General features: G+C 35.0%; 1 protein-coding gene across 3 annotated transcripts in view; it reads left to right on the top strand.

Annotated features, from left to right (window-relative positions):
* Window positions 1-23,847, top strand: part of MAP3K2 (mitogen-activated protein kinase kinase kinase 2) — an 88,610-nt gene that overhangs the window by 37,542 nt on the left and 27,221 nt on the right. For all 3 annotated transcript variants that reach the window (XM_046658056.1, XM_046658058.1, XM_046658057.1), the window contains exons 2-6: window positions 12,293-12,361; window positions 16,129-16,247; window positions 16,885-16,925; window positions 18,394-18,493; window positions 23,502-23,615. In XM_046658056.1, the coding sequence (XP_046514012.1) occupies window positions 12,358-12,361; window positions 16,129-16,247; window positions 16,885-16,925; window positions 18,394-18,493; window positions 23,502-23,615 (378 nt within the window). In that variant the 5' untranslated portion in view covers window positions 12,293-12,357. The remainder of the gene's footprint in view (window positions 1-12,292; window positions 12,362-16,128; window positions 16,248-16,884; window positions 16,926-18,393; window positions 18,494-23,501; window positions 23,616-23,847) is intronic.

Genomic DNA, 23,847 nt, shown 5'->3' on the forward strand with positions numbered 1-23,847 from the left:
CTGTGGCAGCATCCCACATACAAAATAGAGGAAGATTGGCACAGATATTAGCTCAGGGCCAGTCTTCCTCACGCACACACACACACAAAAGCTACCAATAGATAAAGTTAAGGGAGGATCAGCTGCTTCTTTAAAATCTGTTAGCTTATAATGAAAGAAAACCTTAGATTAGATTCTTCCAAATGTAATAGACACTTATTCACTAACAAGTTCAAAAAAAATAAGTGCCATTTATTTTATAAACTTAACTTCCTAGCTTTCTATCCTTAGGTACTTACACCTAGCTTGAAAGGTTCACTTGATATACAAGATGCAACAAAATTTTAGAGGCAGGAGTTGGTTAATCTTATAAGTGGCATCAGATAACCAGAATCCTCAAAACAAATGACTGGCCTTGGGGTACTATCTTTAAGAATATATAGGCTTTATACCTTGTTCGTGCAAGGTATTTTAGCCAGTATGATATTTTAGCCAGTCCCTATATTTGAACCCCACCAATTTCATGAATGAAAACTCATTTCTAGTATCTTTTATGCCAGTTAAAAACATATGCCAGTTAAAAACACACAGGTACATTTTTATTCATAATGCAAATACCGAAGGCTCTGATTTGGGAATAAGGGAATAAAGATGGCAGAAACAGTAGTAACTGGAATGTAGCCTTTCTGAATAAATAATAACTGTTCATATTCCAGTTTTGTCAGTTGGCCCAATAATGGCCTTTAGAGCATTGTTTCCCTCTAGTACAGGATCCAGTCTAGGGTCAGCATCCATTCAGTCCTTGTCTCTCTTTACTCTCCTTGAGCCTGCAACATTTCCATAGCCTTTCTTTGACTTTTGTCTTATTGACATTTTTGAAGAGTGCAGTCTCCCTTTTTATTTCAATATAGTGTCTCTTATTGTCTATTTGTCTCAAGTTTCTTCTATAATTATATTTAGATTGTGCATTCTCAGAAAACTGCTTAGTTGATGTTGTGTCCTTAGGGTATTACACCTAGAAACACAGGATGTCCATCTGTCCTTCATATGTGACGTTAATTTTAAGCACCTTGTTAAGGAGTTTCCCAAATCCTCCACTGTATATTTACTGACTGCATTAAACTTGTTTGAGTAAAGATACCATAAACAAAGTGTAGGGATGAGACACAGACCATAATGGATCTGTCTGACAAAGGTCTTGTATCCAGAATTTTAAAATGTGCAGAAAGACTTAATTACTTTACAAAAGAGGATATCAAAGTAGCTGGTGAAGCAATGAATTGGTACTCAACATCATTAACATCAGATAAATGTAAGTTAAAACTGTAGTGAGATACTACACAACCAGCAGAATGACTAATTGAGTTGGTGAGGATGTGGAATAGCTGGAACTCTCTTACATTGCTGGTGGGAGTATATAAATTGACATAGCTACTTTGAAAAAATGTTTGGCCATATCTGCTAAAGCTAACTATATATGTGTCTTAGAGACCTAGTAATTCCTTCCTGGGTATATATCCAACAGAAGTATATATTTATGTTTGCCAAAAGTTGTGTTCAGGGAGGTTCATAGAGGCTTTATTTCTCATAGCCAAGAACACGACTTTCACATCCATCAGTAGAATGAATAAATTAATTGAGGTAAAGTCAAATAATGGAATATTATGCAGCAATGAAAATGAACAAAATACCCATACAGATACTGTGGGCGAATTTTAGAGACATAATAGATATTGAGTGAAAATAAGTTCAAAAGAATATGTCTTATATGATTTAATTAATAAGTAATTTAAAAAGAGGCAAAACTAACCTATGGTAATAAAAGTCAAGATAATGATTACTCTAGTAGGGAAAGGGTGAACTGACTGGGAATGGGTACAGGGGAGCCGTGATTGGTGCTGGAAATCTCTGTATTTTTATCCTTTTGGTGGTTATTTGGGTGAATGCAGATGTAAAATGTATATTTAAAATTTGTGCACTTTATTTTTTATTTATTTTTTGCTAAGGAAGACTCACCCTGAGCTAACATCCATTGCCAATCTTCCTCTTTTTGCTTGAGGAAACAAAGCTCGGCAGCCGAAGTGGAACACCAAACTTAACCATTAGGCCATGGACCCAGCCGCTACAATTTGTGCACTTTATAGTAGATAAGTTCTGCATTCGAAAAATTGGAGTGGTAGGTAGAAAAATGGCCTTTACCTTTTTCTGTATGCTTGAAATACTTTATCATTAAATGTTAAGAATAAAATTATACGGTTAATTTTTGACTGTCAATACTAATAGAAAACAAATTTGAATTATCAAAAAACATGGTAATAGTCAAGTACTTGTTTGGCTTTGGAATATGTTCTTATTGTAGGCTTGAGATGTAATTCAATCCAGAAAACATTTGCTTGTCCAAAAGGGATGCGTGGTGTTCCTCAGACTGTCCTGGCTGTTACATCCTTTTTGTTGCAACTAGTTTGGTCCTTGTATGTAAATATGTTGAGCCTACATTAAACCTATCATTTTTTTCATAGATTTTTTCATAGATTTCATAGAGCTCATAGTTCAAGAGCTCGTGTTTTTATATTATTGTGAATACTGAGAAAATGAATCTCTCTCTCATATCTTTCCCCAAAGAAAGATGGGAATAGGTGTTTTAGTTCCTGAGGTTTCCCTGCACGTGTGTGCACTCACACACGTGTGTTTGTGTTTGTTGGGTGAGTGGTGGGGTTTAGTTTCAAGCTTCAAGGGAAAAAGCAGAAAAGCAGAGCGCCAAGGTTCAATAAAGCAAGTCGCTCACAAGGTATATAAGCTCTCAGGAGAGTGTGCTGACAGAATGACTGAGTAGGCCGGGCAGTGAGTTCAAAAATATGATATAGCTACATGTGTAGCAGTTAGACTGTGTTAACCATGGACAATTGACAAAAGAAAAGTTAAAATAATTTGTGGATAAGGCCTTTCAGGTATAGATGTGAGTCATCTTTGCTTAGCTTTTCCTATTAATTTGTTTGTACACTTAATTTTGTAATTTTTTCATGTTTTTGCCTATTTTGGTGTCAGAATATTGTTGAAAGTACCATAGTTGTTTACACGGATGCAACTTTGAGCTGATTTCTGTTAGATTTGTGTTTCCCTAACTGTTGTGTTTTGGGCAATTTCTGTTGCTTTTCCTGAAAGGGATGTTAATGGTTTGTTTATTTGAAACAGTTTTAGTTTTTACAGTACTTTATTTCTGAGATTTGTCTTAAACATTTTAAGTTAAAAATTCAGTTGAGAATTTAAATTTGTGGACAGAAAATGTAGTGAATAAAACCTCCTCCACCACTTTGTGGTGTTCTCTATGTGTATATTGTTTGGGAGGAGAATTTCCCATGCTAGTCATTGTCCCTAAAGGTGAGCTAGAATGACATAGAGTATTAGAGAAAGTTTACTTAAGGGAAAGAAACAAGAAATGGGTTTTCAGGCCCTAGCTTTGCCCTGCCTTAGGACCTTGAGTGGATTATATTATCTTTTTGGCCCTCAGGTCTCTCATTTATAAAATATTCTTAGACTAGATCTATTTAAAATTTAGCTCTAAATTTGCCTTGATTAAAAAACCCTAAAAACTCAGATAGCATAGTGGTTGCCTTTAGCTATGGTACTGATAGGGTGATGAAAAGAGCATTTTCAGGGGGCTGGCCCTGTGGCCGAGTGGTTAAGTTCTCGCGCTGCACTTCTGCGGCCCAGGGTTTCGCCAGTTTGGGTTTGGGTGTAGACATGGCACCGCTCATCAAGCCATGCTGAGGCGGCATCACACATGCCACGACTAGAAGGACCCACAACTAAAATATACAACTATGTGCTGGGGAACTTTGGGGAGAAAGAAAAAAAATAGAGTATTTTCATGTTTTATGTTGTATTCCACGTATTAATGTATTTAAAATTTTTTGTTTGATAATCCTTTGATGTTATTTGACATTTCAAAATAATACTTAAGCTAAAAAGAAATTAAAGCAGTGGTAATGTTGAGTTTGGTTTTTCAAACTGTATGTAACTCATCCCCCAGTAGACAATTACTAGAATATGTCAGTGGTTGCAAAGTGGCAGCATGAAAGGAACATAACACACAATGGTTTTTGTAAAAATATGAATTAATTGCTAATATTTGAAGATGAGGAGATCTCACATTAAATTAGTAGCTTTTTGAACATCAGCATATCTGATAAGAACGGAGCCTGAATTCCTGTAGGCAGCTGTTGACTGGAACTGTTGCTGTTGCTCCCCTAGGTGGGCACATGATCTCGTTATTCACAGAATCTGCCACTTCTGTTATCTCTTTTCTTTCTTCTTCCCTCCCTTTCTTCTTTCCTCCCTCCCTTCCTTTCTCCCGAGATATAATTCGTATACCATGAAATTCACTTTTTTAAAGTATACAATTTAGTAGTTTTTAATATATTCACAGAGTTGTGTAACCATTACCACTGTCTGATTCCACAACATTTGATCACCACTTTTTGTACGTGTTCGCAGTTATTCTCTATTTTCCATACTCTGGCCCTAGGAAACAACTGATCTATTTTGTCTCTATAAGATTTGAGTGTTCTGGACATTTCATATAAATGCAGTCATACAATATGGTGGCCTTTTGTGTCTGGCTTATTTCACTTAGCATGTTTTTAAGGTTTGCAACATTTCATTCCTTTTAATGATAGAAGATGACTGAATAATATTCCATTGTGTGCATATATACCACTTGTTTATTCACTCATCAGTTAGTTGATGGACATTTGAGTTTTCACTTTTAGGCTCTTATAAATAATGCTGTATTGAATGTTAGTGTACAAGTTTTTGTGTGGTTATATGTTTTCAGTTCTCTTGGGTATACACCTAGAAGTGGAAATAGTGATTCATATGGTTCCAATTTGTCCACATCTTCGCCAGCAGTTATTATTGTCTGTCATTTTGATTATACCCATCCTAGTGAGTGTGAAGTGGTATGTCATTGTGGTTTTGATTTGCATTTCCGTGATAACTGATGATATTAAGCATCTTCTCAAGTGCTTATTGGCCATTTTTATATCATCTTTGAAGAAATCTCTATTGAAATCCTTTGCCCATTTTATAATTGGGTTGGTTGTCTTGTTATTGTTGAGTTGTAATAATTCTTTATATATTCTGTATATTAAACCCTTATTATCAGTTAGATGATTTGCAAATGCTTTCTCCCATTTCTGTAGATTGTCTTGTCACTGTCTTGATAGTGTCCTTTGCACAAAAATGTTTAATTTTGATGAAGTCCAATTTATTTTTCATTTGTTGCTTGTGCTTTTCGTGTCACATTTAAGAAACTATTGCCTAACCCAAGGTCATGAAGATTTATATCTCTGTTCCTTTCTAAGAGTTTTATAGTTTTAGCTTTTACATTTAGCGCTTTGATCCATTTTGAATTAATTTTTGTATATTGTCTGAGGTAGGGGTCCAACTTCATGCTTTGGCATGTGGATATCCAGTTGTCCAGCACCATTTATTGAAGACTATTCTTTCCCCATTTTCTTGGCACCCTTGTCAAAAATCATTTGACCATAGATGTTTGGGTTTCTTTCTTGACTCTCAATTGTATTCCACCAGTCTTTATCCTTATGTCAGTATTCCCACTATTTTGATTGCTATAGCTTTGTAGTAAATTTTGAAATCAGGAAATGTGAGTGCTCCACCTTTATTTCTCTTTTTTAGTGTTGTTTTAGGCTATTCAGGGCCCCTTGTAGGTCTATATGAATTTAATGATCAGCTTTTCCATATTTGCAAAAAAGGCCATTGGAATTTTGATAGAGATTGCATTGACTGTGTAGATCACTTTGGGATTGTCGCCCTCTTAAAAATAGTATCTTCCAGGGGCCAGCCTGGTGGTGTAGTGGTTAAGTTCACGTACTCTGCTTCAGCGGCCTGGGGTTTGTGGGTTCAGATCCTGGGCACAGACCTACACACTCCTCATCAAGCCATGCTGTGGTGGTGTCCCACATACGAAATAGAGGAAGACTGGCACAGATTGTAGCTCAGGGACAATCTTCCTCAAGCAAAAGAGGAAGATTGGTAACAGACATTATTAGCTCAGGGCCAGTCTCACTCACCAAAAGAATATAATAATAATAATAAGAAGAAGAGTATCTTCCAATCCATAAACATGGGATGTCTTTCCATATATTTAGACGTTTCAATTTCTTTCAGTAATGTTTTGTAGTTTTCAGTGTACAAGACTTGTTTTTTTGTTAAATATATTCCTAAGTACTTTATTCTTTTTGATGCTATTATAAATGGAATTTATTTCTTAATTTCATTTCCGTCTTGTTCATTGCTCGTGTAGAAATACAACTGATGTTTGAATATTGATCCTGTATCCTGCAACTGTGCTGAACTCTTTCATTAGCTTTAATAGTGTTTTTGTGAACTTTTTAGGGCTTTCTGTTTACAGGATTGTCACTTGCACATAGGGATAGTTTTACTTCTTATCCAATCTGGATTCCTTTTACTTCATTTTCTTGCCTCATCTTCTGATTGCAACCTCCAGCACAATATTAAATAGGAGTGATAAGACTGGACATCCTTGTCTTGTTCCTGATCTTAGGGAGTATGCATCCAGTCTTTCACCATTAAGTATGGGTTTTTCATGGATGCCCTTTATCAACTTGAGGAAATTCCCTTCTATCCCTAGTCTTTTCAGTATTAAAGGCAGTTGGATTTTGGCATGTGCATTTTCTGTGTCTACTGAGATGATCATATGGTTTTTGTCCTTTATTCTATCAATGTGGTTTATTGCATTGATTGATTTTTGTATGCTGAACCTGCCTTGCTTTTGTGGGGTATATCTCACGTGTTTATGGTGTATAATTCCTTTTTCTATGTTCTGGATTAAGTGTGCTATTATTTTGTTGAGGATTTTTGTATATATATTAACAAAAGTATCAATCTGCAGTTTTCTCTTCTTGTAATGTCTTTGGTTGGTTATCAGAGTAATACTGGCTTTCATATTCTCTCTCTTTTTTTTTAAATGATTGGTGGTAGTTCTTCCTTAAATTTTTGTTTGTGGGAAGATTTTCATTTCTAATTCAATCTCTTTACTTTTTATAGTTCCGTTCAGATGTTTAAATTTCTTCTTGAGTTGGTTTTGGTCATTTGTATCTTTCTAATAATTTGTCTGTTTCAGCTAGGTAATCTGATTTGTTGTTGTACAGTTGTTCATAGTATTCCTTTATCTTTTCATTTCTGTAAGGCTGATAGTAATGTTCCTTTAATTCCTGAGTTTAGTTATTTATGTCTTCCCCCTTTTTCTTATTTAGTCTAGCTATAAGCTTGTCAATTTTATTGATCTTTTCAAAGAACGAATTTGTTGTTTCATTGATTTTTAAAATTTCTATTTTTATTTTCTAGTTTATCTATTGCCACTCTAATCCTTTTTGGTTTTTTTCCTTCTACTTACTTTAGGTTTAAAATGCTTTTCTTTTTCCAGTGTCTTAAGGTTCAAGGTTAGGTTATTGATTTGAGATCTTTCTTGACTTTTAATATAAACATTTACAGTTATAAATTTCTCTTTTAGTTGCACTTTAGGTGCATCCAGTAAGTTTCAATATGTTTTGTTTTCATTTTCATTCATCTCAAAGTATTTTCTAATTTTCCTGATGACTTCTTTTTTTTTGTTCTTTTTTTTTTAGAATTTTTTTTTTTCCCTTTTTATCCCCAAAGCCCCCCGGTACATAGTTGCATATTCTTTGTTGTGAGTCCTTCTAGTTGTGGCCTGTGGGATGCTGCCTCAGCGTGGTTTGATGAGCAGTGCCATGTCCGCGCCCGGGATTCGAGCCAACGAAACACTGGGCCGCTTGCAGCGGAGTGCACGAACTTAACCACTCGGCCACGGGGCCAGCCCTCCTCATGACTTCTTTTTTGATCAACGTTGGTTCTTTAGGAATGTGTTGTTTAATTTGCACGTATTTGTGAATTCCCCAAATTTTCCTCTATAATCAATTTCTAATTTCATTGCGTTGTTGTCAGGGAACATACTTCATATCACATCAGTCCGTTTACACTTACTGAGATTAGTTTTATTCCCTAACATATGGTGTGTTCTGGAAAATGTTCTTCATGCATTTGAGAAGAATGTGTATTCTGCTGTTTTGGGGTTGAGTATTCTGTAGCTCTCTATTAAGTTTAGTTGTTTTCTGGTGTTATTCAAGTCTTCAGTTTTCTCATTGATTTTCTGTGTACTTGTTTTACTCATTATTGAAAATGGGACATTGAAATCTGTTATTTTCAAGTTGTCTATTTCTTGTTTCAACTCTTATTTTTTTCTTTATGTATTTTCAAGAGTCTGTTGTTAAGTGCATACATGCATATAATTACTATATCTTGATGACTTGGCCATTCTTTCATTATAAATGTCCTTCTTTGTCTCTAATAACAATCTTTATATTATATTTTATTTTGTCTGCTATTAGTATAGCCGTTCCATGTCTCTTTTGGCTACTGTTTACATGGTATGTTTTTTTCTGTCTTTTTGCTTTTAGCCTATTTTGTCTTTGAATCTAAAGTGTGTCTATTGTATACAGCATATAGTTGGAACATATTTTTTATCTATTCTTCTAATCTCTACCTTTTTACTGGTTTGTTCATTCCACTTATATTTAATGTAATTACACATAAGGTAGGATTACATCTGCCATTTTAAATTTGTATTAGGTCTCTTTTTTTTTTTTTTTCATTTTTTCGGTTTCCTTATTCCTCCATTCCTGCCTTCTTTTGTGTTAAATAGATATTTTCTAGGGTGCTATTTTAATTTTCTTGTTTCTTTTGCTATTTTTTTAAAAATTTATCTTTTAATGGTTTACTTGGGGATTAAAATTAACTTCTCAACTTAGAACAATTTAGTTTGAGTTAATACCAACTTAATTACAGTGGTATACAAACACTTTTCTTTTATATAACTCCATCCTTCCCCTTTCCTTTGTGCTATTATTAATATACTAATTATATCATTATGTATTAGATGCCCAACAACATACTTATGATTATTGCTTTATGCAATTTCTTTAAACCTGTGTATTAGTTCCCTGTTGCTGCTTGTGTAGAAAAGAGTTAATGTAGCAGGCTCACTGCTTGTCCTTAGAATCAACCACTTATGAGGTCCATCCTTGGCTGGCATATGAGACTTGGATTTCAGGAAGGCCCACCTACCTGACTGATAAGAATGGTATACTGTGCCTAAACTGCTTGTACAAAGAGTATAGTTTATTCTGAACACTGTTTTTTCTGGGAGTCTGGACTTTGGGTTTGTGCTGGGCAGAGGGTACCTGTATAATCAGCCCCTAGTAAAAACCCTGGGTGCTGAGTCTCTGATGATCCTTCCTGCTTGATGACATTTCATACATGTTGTCATAACTCATTGCTGGGGGTGGAATTAAGTGTGTCCTATGTGATTCTACTGAAGAAAGGTCCTCGGAGCTTGCCCTGGCCTCCCCTGACTTTGCCCCGTGTGCCCTTTCCCTTTGCCGATTTTGCTTTGTATCCTTTCACCATAATAAATTATAGCTATCAGTGATTATATTGTTGAGTCCTCTAGCAAGTCGTTAAACAAGTCTTGAATACTCCCTACATACTGCTGTAACAGCTTATGGCAAATTCAATGGCTTAAAACAGCATAAGTTTACTATCTTACAGTTTTGGAAGTTAGAAGTCTGAAATCACTGGGTCAGCATTGCTCTGTTCCTTCTGGAGGCTTTAGGGGAGTATCCATTTTCTTACCTTTTCCACCTTCTGGCAGCCACCTGCATTCATTGACTCATGGCCATCCCATCCCATCTTCAAAGCCAACATTTGGTCAAGCCTTTCTCATGCAGCATCACTTTGACACTCACTTTCCTGCTTGTTCCTTTCATTTATAAGGACTCCTGTGATTATCTTGGGTCTAGCCAAATAATCCAGGATTATCTTCCCATCTTAAATTTCTTGATTTATCATATCTGCAAAGTCCCCTTTGCCACTTAAAGTAATATATATGCCAAGGTTTTAGGAATTGGGACCTGAACATCTTTGGGGTCGACTATTTTTGGACCTACCAAGTTGGATAGGGAGATATAAAGAACTAGAAACAAATATATTTATGCTGTCTTTTATCTTTACTTATGTAATCATCCTTACTGGTGCTCTTTCTGCATGTGGATTGGATTTACTGTCCAGTGTCCTTTCATTCCAGCCTGAAGGACTCTCTTGTTATTTCTTGTAGGGTAAATTTGGTTGTGAGGACTTCTCTGTGTTGGTATATCTAGGAATGTCTTAATTTTGTCTTCAGTTTTGCAGGATGCAGAATTCTTGGTTGACAGTCTTTTTCTTTTAGTACTTTGAATATGTCATCCCACTACCTTCTGGCCTCCTAGGGAACCAGCAAGAAATCACTTAGCATCCTTGTACATGATGAGTTCCTTCTCTCTTGCTGTTCTCAAGATTCTTCGTCTTTCAACAGTTTGATTATGATGTCTCTAGGTGTGCATCACTTTGATTTTATTCTACTTGGAGTTTGTTGAGCTTCTTGGATATGCAGATTGTTTGTCACCATATTTGGGAAGTTTCTGGCCATTATTTCTTGAAATATTCTTTCTGCCCATTTCTTTTTCTCCTTTTGTCTTGGGACTCCTGTTATGTATTTGTTGGTGTGCTTGACAGTTTCAGTTGTACTTTATAACTTCAAAATTTCTATCTGGTTCCTTTTATAATTTCTGTTTTCTTTACTGGTACTGTTTGATGCAACATCATTCTCATAGATTCTTTAGTTCTTTAGACATGGCTTCCTTAGTTCCTTGAACATATTTAAAATAGCTGATTTAATGTCTTTGTCTAGTTAGTCCAACAGTTGGGCTTCCTCAGGGTCAGTTTGTTGATTACTTTTTTCTCTGTGTATAGACCACCCTGTCTTTGCATGGCTCATAATTTTTTCTTAAAAACTGGACGTTTAAAAAATTATAATTAACTACCTCTGGAAATGAGATTCTCCTCCCTCCTCAGTGTTTTTTGTTTATTGTTATTATTTGTTTGTTTAGTGACCTTCCAGAACTGATTTTTTTAAAAGTCTATGTTCTTTGTTGTGTGTGGTCATTGAAGACTGGTCAGTTAATTTAGTTGGCAACTAATGATTAGACAGAGATGTCCTTAGATGCCTGGAACCAGAAAGTCTCTCAGTCTTTTTTTGAGAGGTTCTCTCTGTATGTGTTGGGGCTGGCCTTCAACATTCATCTAGGCACTTACAACTCCATCTTAGCCTTCACTTACTGCTGCACAGAGCCTCAAGGTTAGCCAGAAGTGAAAGCCTCAGGCCTTCTTATACCTTTCTTAAGTATGCAACAACGCCGGGTATTTATGTGACTTCTAGATTTACAGGAATCTGTTGGAACTTTTCAAAACTCCCTGTTGACATCCCTGTTGACAAAATAAAAGCATTTTCCATCTTATTCCTCAGCTTTTCTAAAAGAATTTTTTATTAACCTATTGTTTACCCTAACTGTTCTCCCCTTTCTCAGACAATTGAGATGTGCAGCAGTGCCCGTGTTTGGTTTCAACAAACGCCCCAAGCTCTTTGCACTGTAGGAGCTTTGAGTCAGGTTAAATAAAGACACTCGTTGAAGTGGAGTCTACCAGCCAACCACTAGACGGTCAAATAATGACAGTTTTTTGGGACTCAGACTTTGAAGGTGTTCCCATCCCGTTCTGCCCTCCCCAGTGGCTACAAGGCTGTTCATTTTCACTGTGACTGTGGACTGTTGGTTTACCTTGCAGGGGGCAGGGGGATAGAAATAGGGAAGGTCAGACTACCATAAGGCTCTCTCTTTTTATCAGGACTCTTAAATGCTGCCCAGATTGCTGTAAGCCTTTAGTTAATTTGGTTGATTCTGACAACTTTTTTCTTTTATAGAAGAGAGATTTTCTGTAGGTCTTTACTGTTTTTGTTGATGTCCTCCCTTTTCTCGCAAACATGACCTTTTCTACTCATCTTTGTATCTGCTATTGCCCTGTAGGAATTTGAGTTTGTTAGATTAACTCTTAAGATTTTGACTCTCAAAAATTCTGAATTTTTTTTTCCAGCTTAGATAGACAGAAGCCTAAAAAATACTGAGTTAAATTTAATATAAAATAGTAGTGATCTTTAGTTTGTTTTCAATAATTGAGTATCTGGGAAAAATAAAGCATCTCTCCCCAGCAGAATGTGTGAAGTATTAATATTGTATATTTCTCATTAGTGTTATTTATACTTTTTCTTTTGTGGCTGCCTCTTCTTTTTATTGTTAACATGTTTGTCTTTTTACTTCCTAAGGCAGTAAAGAATGCTGATGGGAGAACCATTTCCCTAATTTTCAAGTTGTCAAGCTGGTTGCCATAATGGGTGAGTTCAAACTAAAAGCACTTTTCGTCTATAATTAAAAGATGAGAGAGAAAGATTTTTCTCTGTGTGTATGAGAAACGTTTTTATGAAGAAATTTTATGATGTAGTAGATTTAAGTAATGTTTTGTATTTATTTACTTAATAGATTTTCAGTTAAAGCACGTTTTGTGTTAACTGTTAGGGTTTTTGGATGACCGTTTTATGTAGGACATAGTAGGGATATTCAGAATAAATTGTTAAGATGGATTGTGATTTTTCTTAGGATCTTAGGATGGATTGTGATCAATTTTCTTTTGATGGCCAAAGAGAATACTTGATAAAGAAACCTGACTTTTAAAAGTTGAGTAAATGCTGAGGAATAAATTTTTGTAATGACCCAACAATGTTATAGATAGACTGAAGAAAGTAGCAGCATTAAAATAATAAATTAAAATTTTATAACAGAACAGAGCAACATATCATTGGTACTCAGGGAGGATATGTTTTACAACTCTCGTGAATATCCTGTTGTCTTGTGAATATCCTGTGGTATCATCATGTTAAGGTGAAAGGGAAGCTAAAGTATGGGAATAGGTTGTGGGTGTTCAGTTTACATATCATTTTGTTTTCTTCTTTACCTCCTTTTCTTTTTTATTTTTTGCCTTTTCTCCTTGGGGTGGAGGGTTCCAAGGTGAGGCAGGGATTGGAGAGGGAAACATTACAGAGAAATGGAGCCAATGGCCCACTCTATCCTACATGGGGAAAAATGGACTGAGTAGTTGGAAGCTAAGTTTTTAAATTAGACTCATTCTCATTTCTTAACTGACACGTACTTGCCAGTGTTTGTCTTTGTCACAATTTGTCACACTTTTCCAAACACTTGCTTAACAAATGTATTATTTACTCTTATATGTGTATATATGACATTATAGGCCAAAGATCTTAAATTTCTCCATCATCTTTAGTGGAAGGTCTAGCACACTTTCGTGTGTCTACTTGTGGCAGATGTGTAAGCCAAAACTCTACCTTCCTACTTTTTACATTTCTCGTCTGATTTCTCTTTTTGTAACCATGAGTGCAGTGCTGTCATGTAGTCCAAATTCTCCACTCTTTTCAGCTTCACCTCTAGTTCCAAATTGGATGTCCTTTTACTGAACTCCTGTCAACTTCATTTTGGTTATTTTCACTTATGATCTGAGCTGTGTATTATACAAATTGATTTCTACCTTACTTCTCAAATAATGCTTCACTATAGTAAGCCATAAAGCAAAGAACAGTTATTGCTTAAAAACATATACAAAGGTGAACACAGAAAACCATGAGTATTTAAGAGTAAATCACAGATAGCTGAATTTTTGATTGAGGATGTTCTCCTGTATTTTTTTTTCAAATATAATTAATAAGCATATAACGTATCTAATTAACCATTTCTAGTAAAAGATTTTATTTGAAATTATTTCCCAAATGTTTTCTGTGTTTGTGCTCAGCTAAATGTTCTTTCAGCATGTGTCAGAAACCCACTGCTTCTTCATTGTGACTTGGTCAGACTCTGGGATCCTCTGGGCATCCTCACTGCCTTTTGGATCAACTCATCATGTTTGACATTTATAACCTCCCTAATCTGCCAAGTACCTGTGACCACCACAGAGATTCTTAATAGAGCAAAACCATCTAAGAACTGTTAAAAACAATGCTAATAGTGTGTGTTCACTACTTCGCTTGATCTTTCGTGGATTTGTTAGCTTACATCTTGTCAGGCTCCTCAAAGTAAGTTTCCTGTTGGGTACTTATCTACCATGTGATGCTTCTTCAAGCCAGAAAAAAGAAGGAACTCTGTTAAGTTGCCCTTCATTTGTATGTCCTCTCCTTAAGAAGTTACTTTTATTCAAATTCTTTACTTTCTTACATCTACAATAGAAAATACTTCTCATTTTTTAAACGAGGAAATTAGTATATGTAAATATAAGAAATTTAAGCCAAAGCCTTCCCAGGCATTTATTTATTTTAGTATTTTGATATTGAACGTATGAAAATGCCTAAATTCAAGTGTTTAAGTTTCTAGTAATGAAGGAAATAATTGGAAAATAAATACACTTAAATATTAGAGTTCCTCTCTCCCCAGTGTAGAATTAAGGATCTTACCTTTCTTAAGAAGGTTACATCAGATAATTTTATTCCAGTTGATATTATTCTCAGTTTAGTCTTTGTTAAGGGAAGATGTATTTTTGTCAATAAATGACATAGTCAGGCTTGGAGCCGTGGACAGTATACATGTTGTAATTACATTATGCTTGACTGGTGCAGTTACTATTTGGCTAAGCTAATGTTATGATGAAATTTTGTGTTACAAAGGATACTTTGTGAAGGATTATAAACATTTCTCTAAAAATAGAAATTAATAAAATCTTTAGAGCCGTTAATTTTAATATGCAAATAGTTTCACTATATAACAATATATTGAGTGATATAAAAACTTAATATATTAGAGAAGTCAGCTGTTTGTGTATTTGAAAGACTGATGAAGCCTTTGAATTACCACATTCTTTTTAATTATTTCCCCTTAGAGTATAAAGCATGTTTTAATTATTACTACTCTGGAACATAAATTATTGCTCACCAAAATGGTTGCATTTTAAAATGTAAGCAGTAAAGTCCCTCAATTCCTTTATTTATCAGTTGTTGATTATCATTAGTAGAATTGATTTACTAGTGAAAATCAATTAAATTTTTCCTGAAGTTTTCCGGAGAGCATATAATTTGTATTACTAGGAGGCTTGTACTTATAGTCTTGCAAAGAAATCTTTGATATATTTGGAAGAGATGAAAAGTTCATAGTTCATGATCCTTTCACTCAGTTTTATAGATTCAGTACTTTGAATGGATTTTTCTTGCATTGTTACTTTTTAAATTGTTACTGGCTGAGATCATTAAATAGTCTGTTAAATGTGTGTAGTCATGTTGTGCCTTATGGGGAAGAAGTTCAAGAAAACACTTCCAAATATCAGTAGTGCATTATCCACAGATAAAGATTTTCTTTGTTTCTGACTTGAAGTACTGATAAAAGAGAACTCTAAAAGGAATTCTGTACTTTGAATATACATGCTAAATAATGATGATATTTATAGAAAGTTGTTTATTGTTTTAATTAAGATTTTAGGTGTCTTGTTGGTGTTTTGTTTAGGAGTCATAGAAAATAACACAGGGCTGTTTTGACCCATATCCTAGGATGTTACATCATTAGAAGAATCAGAATGACTTTTTCTTGCCTATAAATGTCTCATATGTGGACACCTAGTATGTTGCTAGTGCTTGGAGTATAGTGCAGTTTTAATGTTACTTGTTTTCAGTTTTTAAAGAATTAAAATTTTATTTCACCAGAATAACAGAAGTGTAGGTATTGAGAATGTTCTAGATGCAGTTTTGCGTTAATTTTTGTGTGTGTATGTGGTTAGGAAGATTGGCCCTGAGCTAATGTGTTGCCAATCTTCCTTTTTTTCTTGAGGAAGATTGTCACTGAGCTAACGTCTGTGCCAGTCTTCCTCCATTTTATGTGGGATCCTGCCACAAGGGGGCTTGACAAACAGTGCTAGGTCTGTGCCCGGGATCTGAACCTGCGAACCCTGGGCTGCTGAAGTGGAGTGTGCAAACTTAACCACTGTGCCACTGGGCTGGCCCCACATTAGTGCATTTTTTGCATTAGATTTCACTATAAATTTTGTGTTTGATGTCTATGATAAATACATATTGAAATTACAATTCTGTCTGTATGTTACTTTAAAAATACGTAGATGATCAGCAAGCTTTGAACTCAATCATGCAAGATTTGGCTGTTCTTCATAAGGCCAGTCGACCAGCATTATCGTTACAGGAAACCAGAAAAACAAAATCTTCATCACCAAAAAAGCAGGTATTTGTTTCAATAATATTTTAATAAATATATATTGTTGTTTTGTAAATTATTTTCCTTGAATATTGTGATCTTATAGAGAGTTTGTTTACAGTGTTTAGCTTTTACGCTTTTGAATCACATATTTTGTTGTCTGTCATGCATTTTTCCATAAGAGTGTATGTTTTTAAAAAACGGTAGTTTTATTTAATGTGCTAACTGCTCTCTAAAACTGATATTTCATCCATTCTTAAAGCACTTAAGATAAGCAAATGATTTTTATTTAAAATAGTCTATTAATTTTGTATATTTACAAATGAGGATCATTTTGATTCTTATAAAGATAATTTGTTTGGGATGTCCACTATGAAAAGTGGAAATATACTATTCTACATTTCCCTTTAACAGTATTCTCAAATGTCTTCTAGCCGTGATGCCGTCGCTGATAGGTCTTGGTGCTTTCCTCTTGAGCCCAGATTCAGCAACTTGGTTCTCAACTCAGCTCTTTGGCAGACACTATCAGTCGATTGGAGTTGACACTGAAAATGAAACCTCCCTCCCCTGCTTTAAAAATATCTCTATTTTAGATGAGTGACTAAGAAAAAAATGATTTGGAAATTTTATGTGATCTCTGAAATGATTTGTCATTTCATTACAGAATGATGTCCGAGTCAAATTTGAACATAGAGGAGAAAAAAGGTAAAGAAAGAGACACTACATGCCGGTTTGTTGATTTAATCAAATGTGCGTCCTAGTTAAAGCCATTAGAGATTCTTTCTAAATTTTAATGAAGATTCATGGCTTGCAAGTTGAGAGTGGAATAATAGTCCTTGGTATTGTGTAACATGCACTTAGACTTAAGATAGAATCTGTCAAAATTCAGGCTAAACATTAAAAATTACTGATGTTTTTACTTCGTAATATTAGGAAATACATAAGATCATCACCTAATGCACCCTTTAAATATTACCATTTCCTTCTATTTTACTCAGTGGAAATTAAATATATTTCTCCTCATCATAATTATATCATTCCTTCAGATACTCTACAGAATTTATGTATTTGGACTCAGCATTCACAGTTTTGATTATTCTCAAATGTCAATCATACGACATGTATTTAATTAGTAACATTGAGGAATGAGAGTTGGAATGGTGGCTGTAAATTATTTAGCACAGGTGTAAGCCTAGCCTTCCACTGGATATCTGTGTCTCAGTGCATTGGTGGAGGTGGTGGTAGTGATTGACAACAGAATTGCTAGCAAGGCCTAATAGGAGTTAGAGAAGATAGGATTTCATTTCTGTTATTAGTATCTCATTAAATTAATTTAATGAAAGATCTATCCATTTTAGGGACTTTAAAAAGGCTCACAAATGATATAACCTGAAGATGTAAAAATGTTTTACACAGATGTTTAAAAAATGGGATATACCAGATACACCTTACAAGTGTTGTCAAATCTTCTTTTTTCCTATTACAATTCTTCTATGGATATTTTCTCAATTGTAATTTATTTTTTGAGTATTTACTATATGGTGGGTCATGAATAAAGTGAGTGAAACAGACATCGTTCCTCCCCTTAGAGAGTTCACAGTCTAGCTACAGTAGTCTCCAAGCTCAGGTGCATGCTCCCCAGGGGCAGCACAGGCCAACCCTTTGCAATATAGGAAGAAAATACTAGAATTTTAAAATTTTAGTCCTCTGAAGATATTTATTTTGGGGGTATGCTTACATGATGTGCTCAAAAACGTGGAGTTGATAAGGGTACAGAAATCAAAATTTGAATCCCCAAAGAATGGCTTTATTCTTCTTAACAGTTTTGTTACATTCCGTTTATGGATGTCACATAGTTGGGTTTAATCACTCTCAACAAACATTTTAGGTTGCTCTGTAATATTCATATAACAGTTTCAGTGAGAGTTATAAACTACAGAGCATTCTGAGAATTTCTTTTTTATAATTTTTATTAGGATAGAACAAACTTGAGTTTTTTAACTTTGTGTTAAGAATTAGTGCACTTGATCAAAATTGAGCTGTTGTAGTGTTCAAGTAAAGTGAATGTTAACATTTTTGCTTAATTTTGTATTTCTCTACACAAGAGATAAATCTGATATGTTATTTAACTATGCCTAAAAAAATAAAATATCTTAAAATTCTGTCTCTATAGAATCCTTCAGTTCCCCAGACCAGTTAAACTGGAAGATCTGAGGTCTAAAGCTAAAATTGCCTTTGGACAGTCTATGGATCTCCATTATACCAATAACGAGGTAAAAACATATAGTTTAACTTTCAGTAGTTCTTTGGAAAGTAGTGTGTTCATTTAAGAGATTGCTTTAAGACTGTTGTGCTTTTATTTAGGGATTGATAAGGATAGAAAAATAATCACAAGTAAATTTGTAAATTTTAACTTATTAAAGTGAATTTTTCCATTGTGGAAAATATTGAAAGGTGCTACTCTGCAAATAATTGAATGAGAATCTATTAAAGGAGGAAATATATGTATTACAAAGAAGTTTGCTGCTTATTTATGTTTTATTTTTCTCTGTGTACTTTATTGATGAACTCTTTTTTTCTCATACTCTACACTTGACTACAGAGACAATAGAGCTTTGGTAGTTGGCCAGTTTCGTTAAAACTTAAAGGATTATTTTCATGTCGTAGACATGTTTAGATCAGTATGTTTATGTTTGGGAGTCAGTACACGTGATCTTAGAGCTCACTCTGGCACTGAGGAGCTCTGTGTTCTGGGGAACCTGCTTTTGAACCTTCTGTAAAATTCAGTTTGGATTACATCACCTCTGAGGTTTCTTTCAGGTCCTATGAGATCTCAAGATATTGAGATCTTGAAATTTTCAGGGACGATTTAGTTAATTGGTTAATTTGTTGTTGGGTTTTTCTCTCAGAAAATACTTGTTGAATTTGCCAGGTATAATGCTGTGATTTGTGAATTGCAGCTCCTCATGGAGTTTATAGACTTGTGGTAGAAGCAGATAATTAATAAATGAATTGTATAAATATATGGAGTTCTTTGAAGGAAATGCATGAAGCGTTGTGATAGAGAATAAAGGCAAGGGCAGTAGTGTCCTATTTAGATAGTACTCAGGAAGAACTAACTGTGATGCTAATATTTAAGCACTGAGACGAAGTGTGAAAGACCAACCCTGCAGGGAGTTTAGGGGAAGACCGTTCCTGGTAGAGAGAGCAGCTTGAGAGCAGTGCATACCAAGATCCTAAGACAGAAAAGACCTGTGCTTTTCAGGAATGGAAAAGGTGCAAGTGGAAATGGAGTGACACTGGAGAGCTCAGTAAAAATTAGTTTGAGAAAACATGTGAAAGTGCTTTGCAAATGTTAAAGCATTGTGCAAATAAAAATAGTTGAAAATATTATATTTTCAAATAAATTCTTGTTAATTTAAAGCAAAAGAATATGCTAATGTAGCTTGTCTGAAGAAACCGCTTGCAGCTGAAAGTGGAAAATATTTTGATAAAGTAAAAATCCATATCCAAACAAATAATATCCCTGAACAAAGTGATGAATACCATCCTATAGTAATACCTTAAAATTTTATTTTTCAAATACTTTTTGGGTTTTCAGTTAGCCATGAATACCTCTTGTTGCCTGGCCCTGTCTTGGTACTTACTATTTCTGTTTGTGCTGGTCTGATTTTCAGCTGCTAGCCCCTGAGACTCTGAGGGCGTTTCAGAGGTACAGCCGTAGGATTTAGGCTGAAGTACATATGGGGGTGACAGGTGGGAGATGAGGCTCAAGGAGGGGGTGTGGGTGGGAGGTGGGGATGGATGGCCTCCACTTACCCACAGTGGTAACTTGCTGGATAATACACCCTTTATAGGCCTCCTGTTCTTCCGTATCTTCCCCATTCCCCTACCAGTGCTTCCTAGTATTTTTTTCCCACATAAACAGACTTGAACTTGAATCTTTATCTCATGGTATGATTCTATGGGAACTCAGATATATCTTTGTTTCTGTTTGTTCTAAAATTATATCATGGAAAACTTTCAGATGCCAAGATACCTTAAGACTACAATATTGTCTTGATCTACCAGCCTAGTAGGTCTATCAAGAAAACTGTTAGTTTGACATGATTTGTTCACATATTTTATGTATTCTAGCTCCTAGAGTTGCTGTTTATTTTCTGAGTTCTCCCAATTTGTTTATATAATTTTTGTAGTGTTTTCTTGAGGATTGACATCAAACTAACTGATCTATAGTTTCAGGAATCCTCTCCCATTTTTAAAACTTGGAAAATTTCTCCATTTTCAATTTCTTTTGCTCATGATTTCTGAAAGATTTTTGGGAGTGATTCTACCATTATATATGGGTGGCCTCTTGGCAGGAATGTGGTAGAGGAGGCATTAGGGTAAGATGATGTTGTTTAAAATTTCTTGCAATTCAGACATCCTGTGAGAGTCTGTGATTCTGTGAGTTACCCATGTCCTGATTCACATCATGACAAACCCAGTGCATGCCCTTGGACATTGAGGGTACTGGGGAAAAACTTAGAAGGGGTGTAAGTTTTGTGGACCTGTGGACAAACAAAAAACTTATTTATACTGCTTGTTATTCCAGTTCTATAAATATTTTTTCTAGTGTAATATAAATTCCAGTGTTCTAAAAGAACCATTATTCTATAAACTTCTAGTTTGCCAGAATCAAAACAACCAGGAAATTTAAGCTGGGATTGGTTGGATTTGTTAGTTGAGTTCCTCTTTAATAAAATGTTGAGTGTGTATGTGTTTGTTGTCATGGAGGGTAGACGTGGGAGTGTGCAGGCAAAGTAAGTGGATGTTCTGAGATCTTTCCCACTTTCGATGAGAGACGAAGGAAACTTTCTTAGGACTCTTTTCATGTTTTAATATGTAAAGTCAGGAAGATAATTTACTTCTTTCCAATTTAGGTTCTATTTAATGGGTTTTGGGACTCAATTTTTAGTTTCCTTTCCAGAAAGGATTTATATTAACATATTACTGATCTATCAATAATAAGCCAGAGGGAAATAGATTTCATGAATGAGGCTGAAATGAATTCACCAAGCAGGAAAACATTATGTGGTTTATATAGTATACTTTAGACAAGCTGGGACTTGTTCTTGACTGTTAGTCCTCATTTTAAAATTTGTAATAGGTGGCCTTAGAACATACAAGGGATCACATTAGAACTGGAGGCAGTAGTCTAAGCTACTGCTCCAGGCACTCCTCCAGAATGTCCAGATTTCATGTTAGCAAACTGAAGAAGAGCAGAATCATTTATGTTAATATTTTGTTTATGTGATTTAAACTAGTGTCTTTTCCCCCCAAAGCAACAGTATCTTGGAGAAGTAGACAATCCAATTTATAAATAAAATCTGTAGTAGAAGTAAATATTCAGGTTTTCCCCCTTAAACAAAAAATTGGCAAAACAGTCCTTATCATTGCTTTAAAATGTTTTTAGCGCTTAAAGTATAATAAAACAATGTTGAAGACATGAACAAGATGTACCAATATGGTTCATTATTGATAGGAAAATGAAATGAATTTAATTAAGTAGAACAGGCTTGTTTTATAATACCAAACAGTTATTATTCTTTTTTTATTATAAGAAAATTCTCATGGGGAAAAAAAGGGCCTTGTTAGTAGATAGGTTGTAGTAGTATAAAATTAGCTACAAACAGGAATTGGGGATATAATTTCAAGTACAGAGTAAGTAAATGTAAGCAGATTGTAGGATGGAATTCACATTAGTCCTGCTTTCTATTTGTGTCTGACAGCCTTTCTTAAAACAAGGAATTTTTTAAATAAAGAAATCTGCAGAGAATGAATGAACATCACGTCAGCTAGTGGGTTTGGGTACAGATGAAGCTTTCACCTTATCATATTTGTTGAACAATATTTACCAAGTGATTGCTCTTTCCTGTGCTCTGTGTTAATTGCTGGGGGGGGGGGGGGGGGGGTCCTTGTCCTCAAGGAATTTATACTGTAGAGGACCCAAAACTAACTAGGCCTTTACATTTGAGTGACTTATGTACTGTGCTATAGGCTAACAAGTGTGAAATATGTTCACTTCTTAGTCTATCCTTCTTTCAATGAAATGGAATATACTTTGAAGATTATTGACTGAGTCGTCTTAAACTTACTAAAGTTTACTTTTTTTTTAAAGAAGAAAAAAGTATTTTGATTTTAAGTTGTGTGAATCATGCTTTTTCTCATAGGTGCTTTGTCCTTTATAATCTCTGATTCATGAGAAGACTAATGAAAGCAGATTTCCACACTTAAGATTTACTATGGGATTTTTAGCTTATTTGTTTTAGAGTGTAGTAGTCAAATCACCAGGGTCAAAGAAGGAGCCCCAGGTGGTCTGTAGATTGCAGGCAAACTATTAATGGCACCCCTCCATGGCAGCTGTCACAGATGCTCATTGTATTTGCTGTGTTGATAAGCACACTGGGTAACAATACAAATCCATGGTTACTATTAAAAAAAAAAAACTGAAATTTTCATCAATACAGATGGAAGATAGTACCTTTATTTTATACAGTTTTTATATGTACTCCTTAATGCTGTTTTGGAGTGAAGATACTGTAACTTAAGTTCAGCAATATTATGGAAATATCCTAGAAAATTAATCTTTAATTTTCAAATATGTTTTCTGGAAGAATTTAATGGTTAATAAAGCAAAAAACATTTCATCCAGATTCATTTTATGATTTCAGTGGTGGCAGGATGGCTGATCTAGTGGTTAAGATTTGAAGCTCTCACGGCTGGAGCCGAGGTTCGTTTCCTGGTCAGGGAACCACACCATCCAACTGTGGGTTGTTATACTGTGGCAGCTGCCTGTTGCTGTGATTCTGATAGCTATGCTACCAGTATTTCTAACACCAGCAGGGTCACCTGTGGTGGACAGGTTTCAGTGGGGCTTCCACCCTAGGAAGAGGGAACTGGCCACCCACTTCCAGAAAAAGTGGCCATGAAAACCGTCTGAGTAGCAGCAGAGTATTGTCTGATATAGCACTGGAAGGTGAGAGGATGGTGCAAAAGACCAGGTAGGGTTCTGTTCTGCTGTACACAGGGTCACTAGGAGTTGGAATCCACGCAAGGCCACTAACAACCAAGGGTGGGAAGAGCAAAACATTTTAGATACATATATTCATGTGGAATTTCATTACACTGACAAAGAGCAAGGTATTTTGAGATTTATAATTTTGTAGTAATGGAGATGCTCCTGGAAGGACTTGACTGGGTGAGATGGCTGCATGATTCCTTGTGTTCCTTTTTGTTTAGTTGGTAATCCCATTAACTACCCAGGATGACTTGGACAAAGCTGTGGAACTGCTGGATCGTAGTATTCATATGAAGAGCCTCAAGATATTACTTGTAATAAATGGAAGTACACAGGTATGAATTGGGACTTTTTTCAGTAAGGATTATAGGCTTTATGCTTGTAAAACCCAATATATGAAACATGGTTCCATTCTATAATCATCGATCTACTTTCAATATGATTAAATATAAACATACACATTATAATTGCTATAGTTTAATATCCTTACTCCTTACAACTTTAGCCAAAACTACAAATAAGTATAATATACTATACATAAGAAACTAATAGAAACTGAGAAATTAG

This window comes from Equus quagga, chromosome 4, assembly GCF_021613505.1.
Source record: "Equus quagga isolate Etosha38 chromosome 4, UCLA_HA_Equagga_1.0, whole genome shotgun sequence".
Taxonomy (NCBI): Eukaryota; Metazoa; Chordata; class Mammalia; order Perissodactyla; family Equidae; genus Equus; species Equus quagga.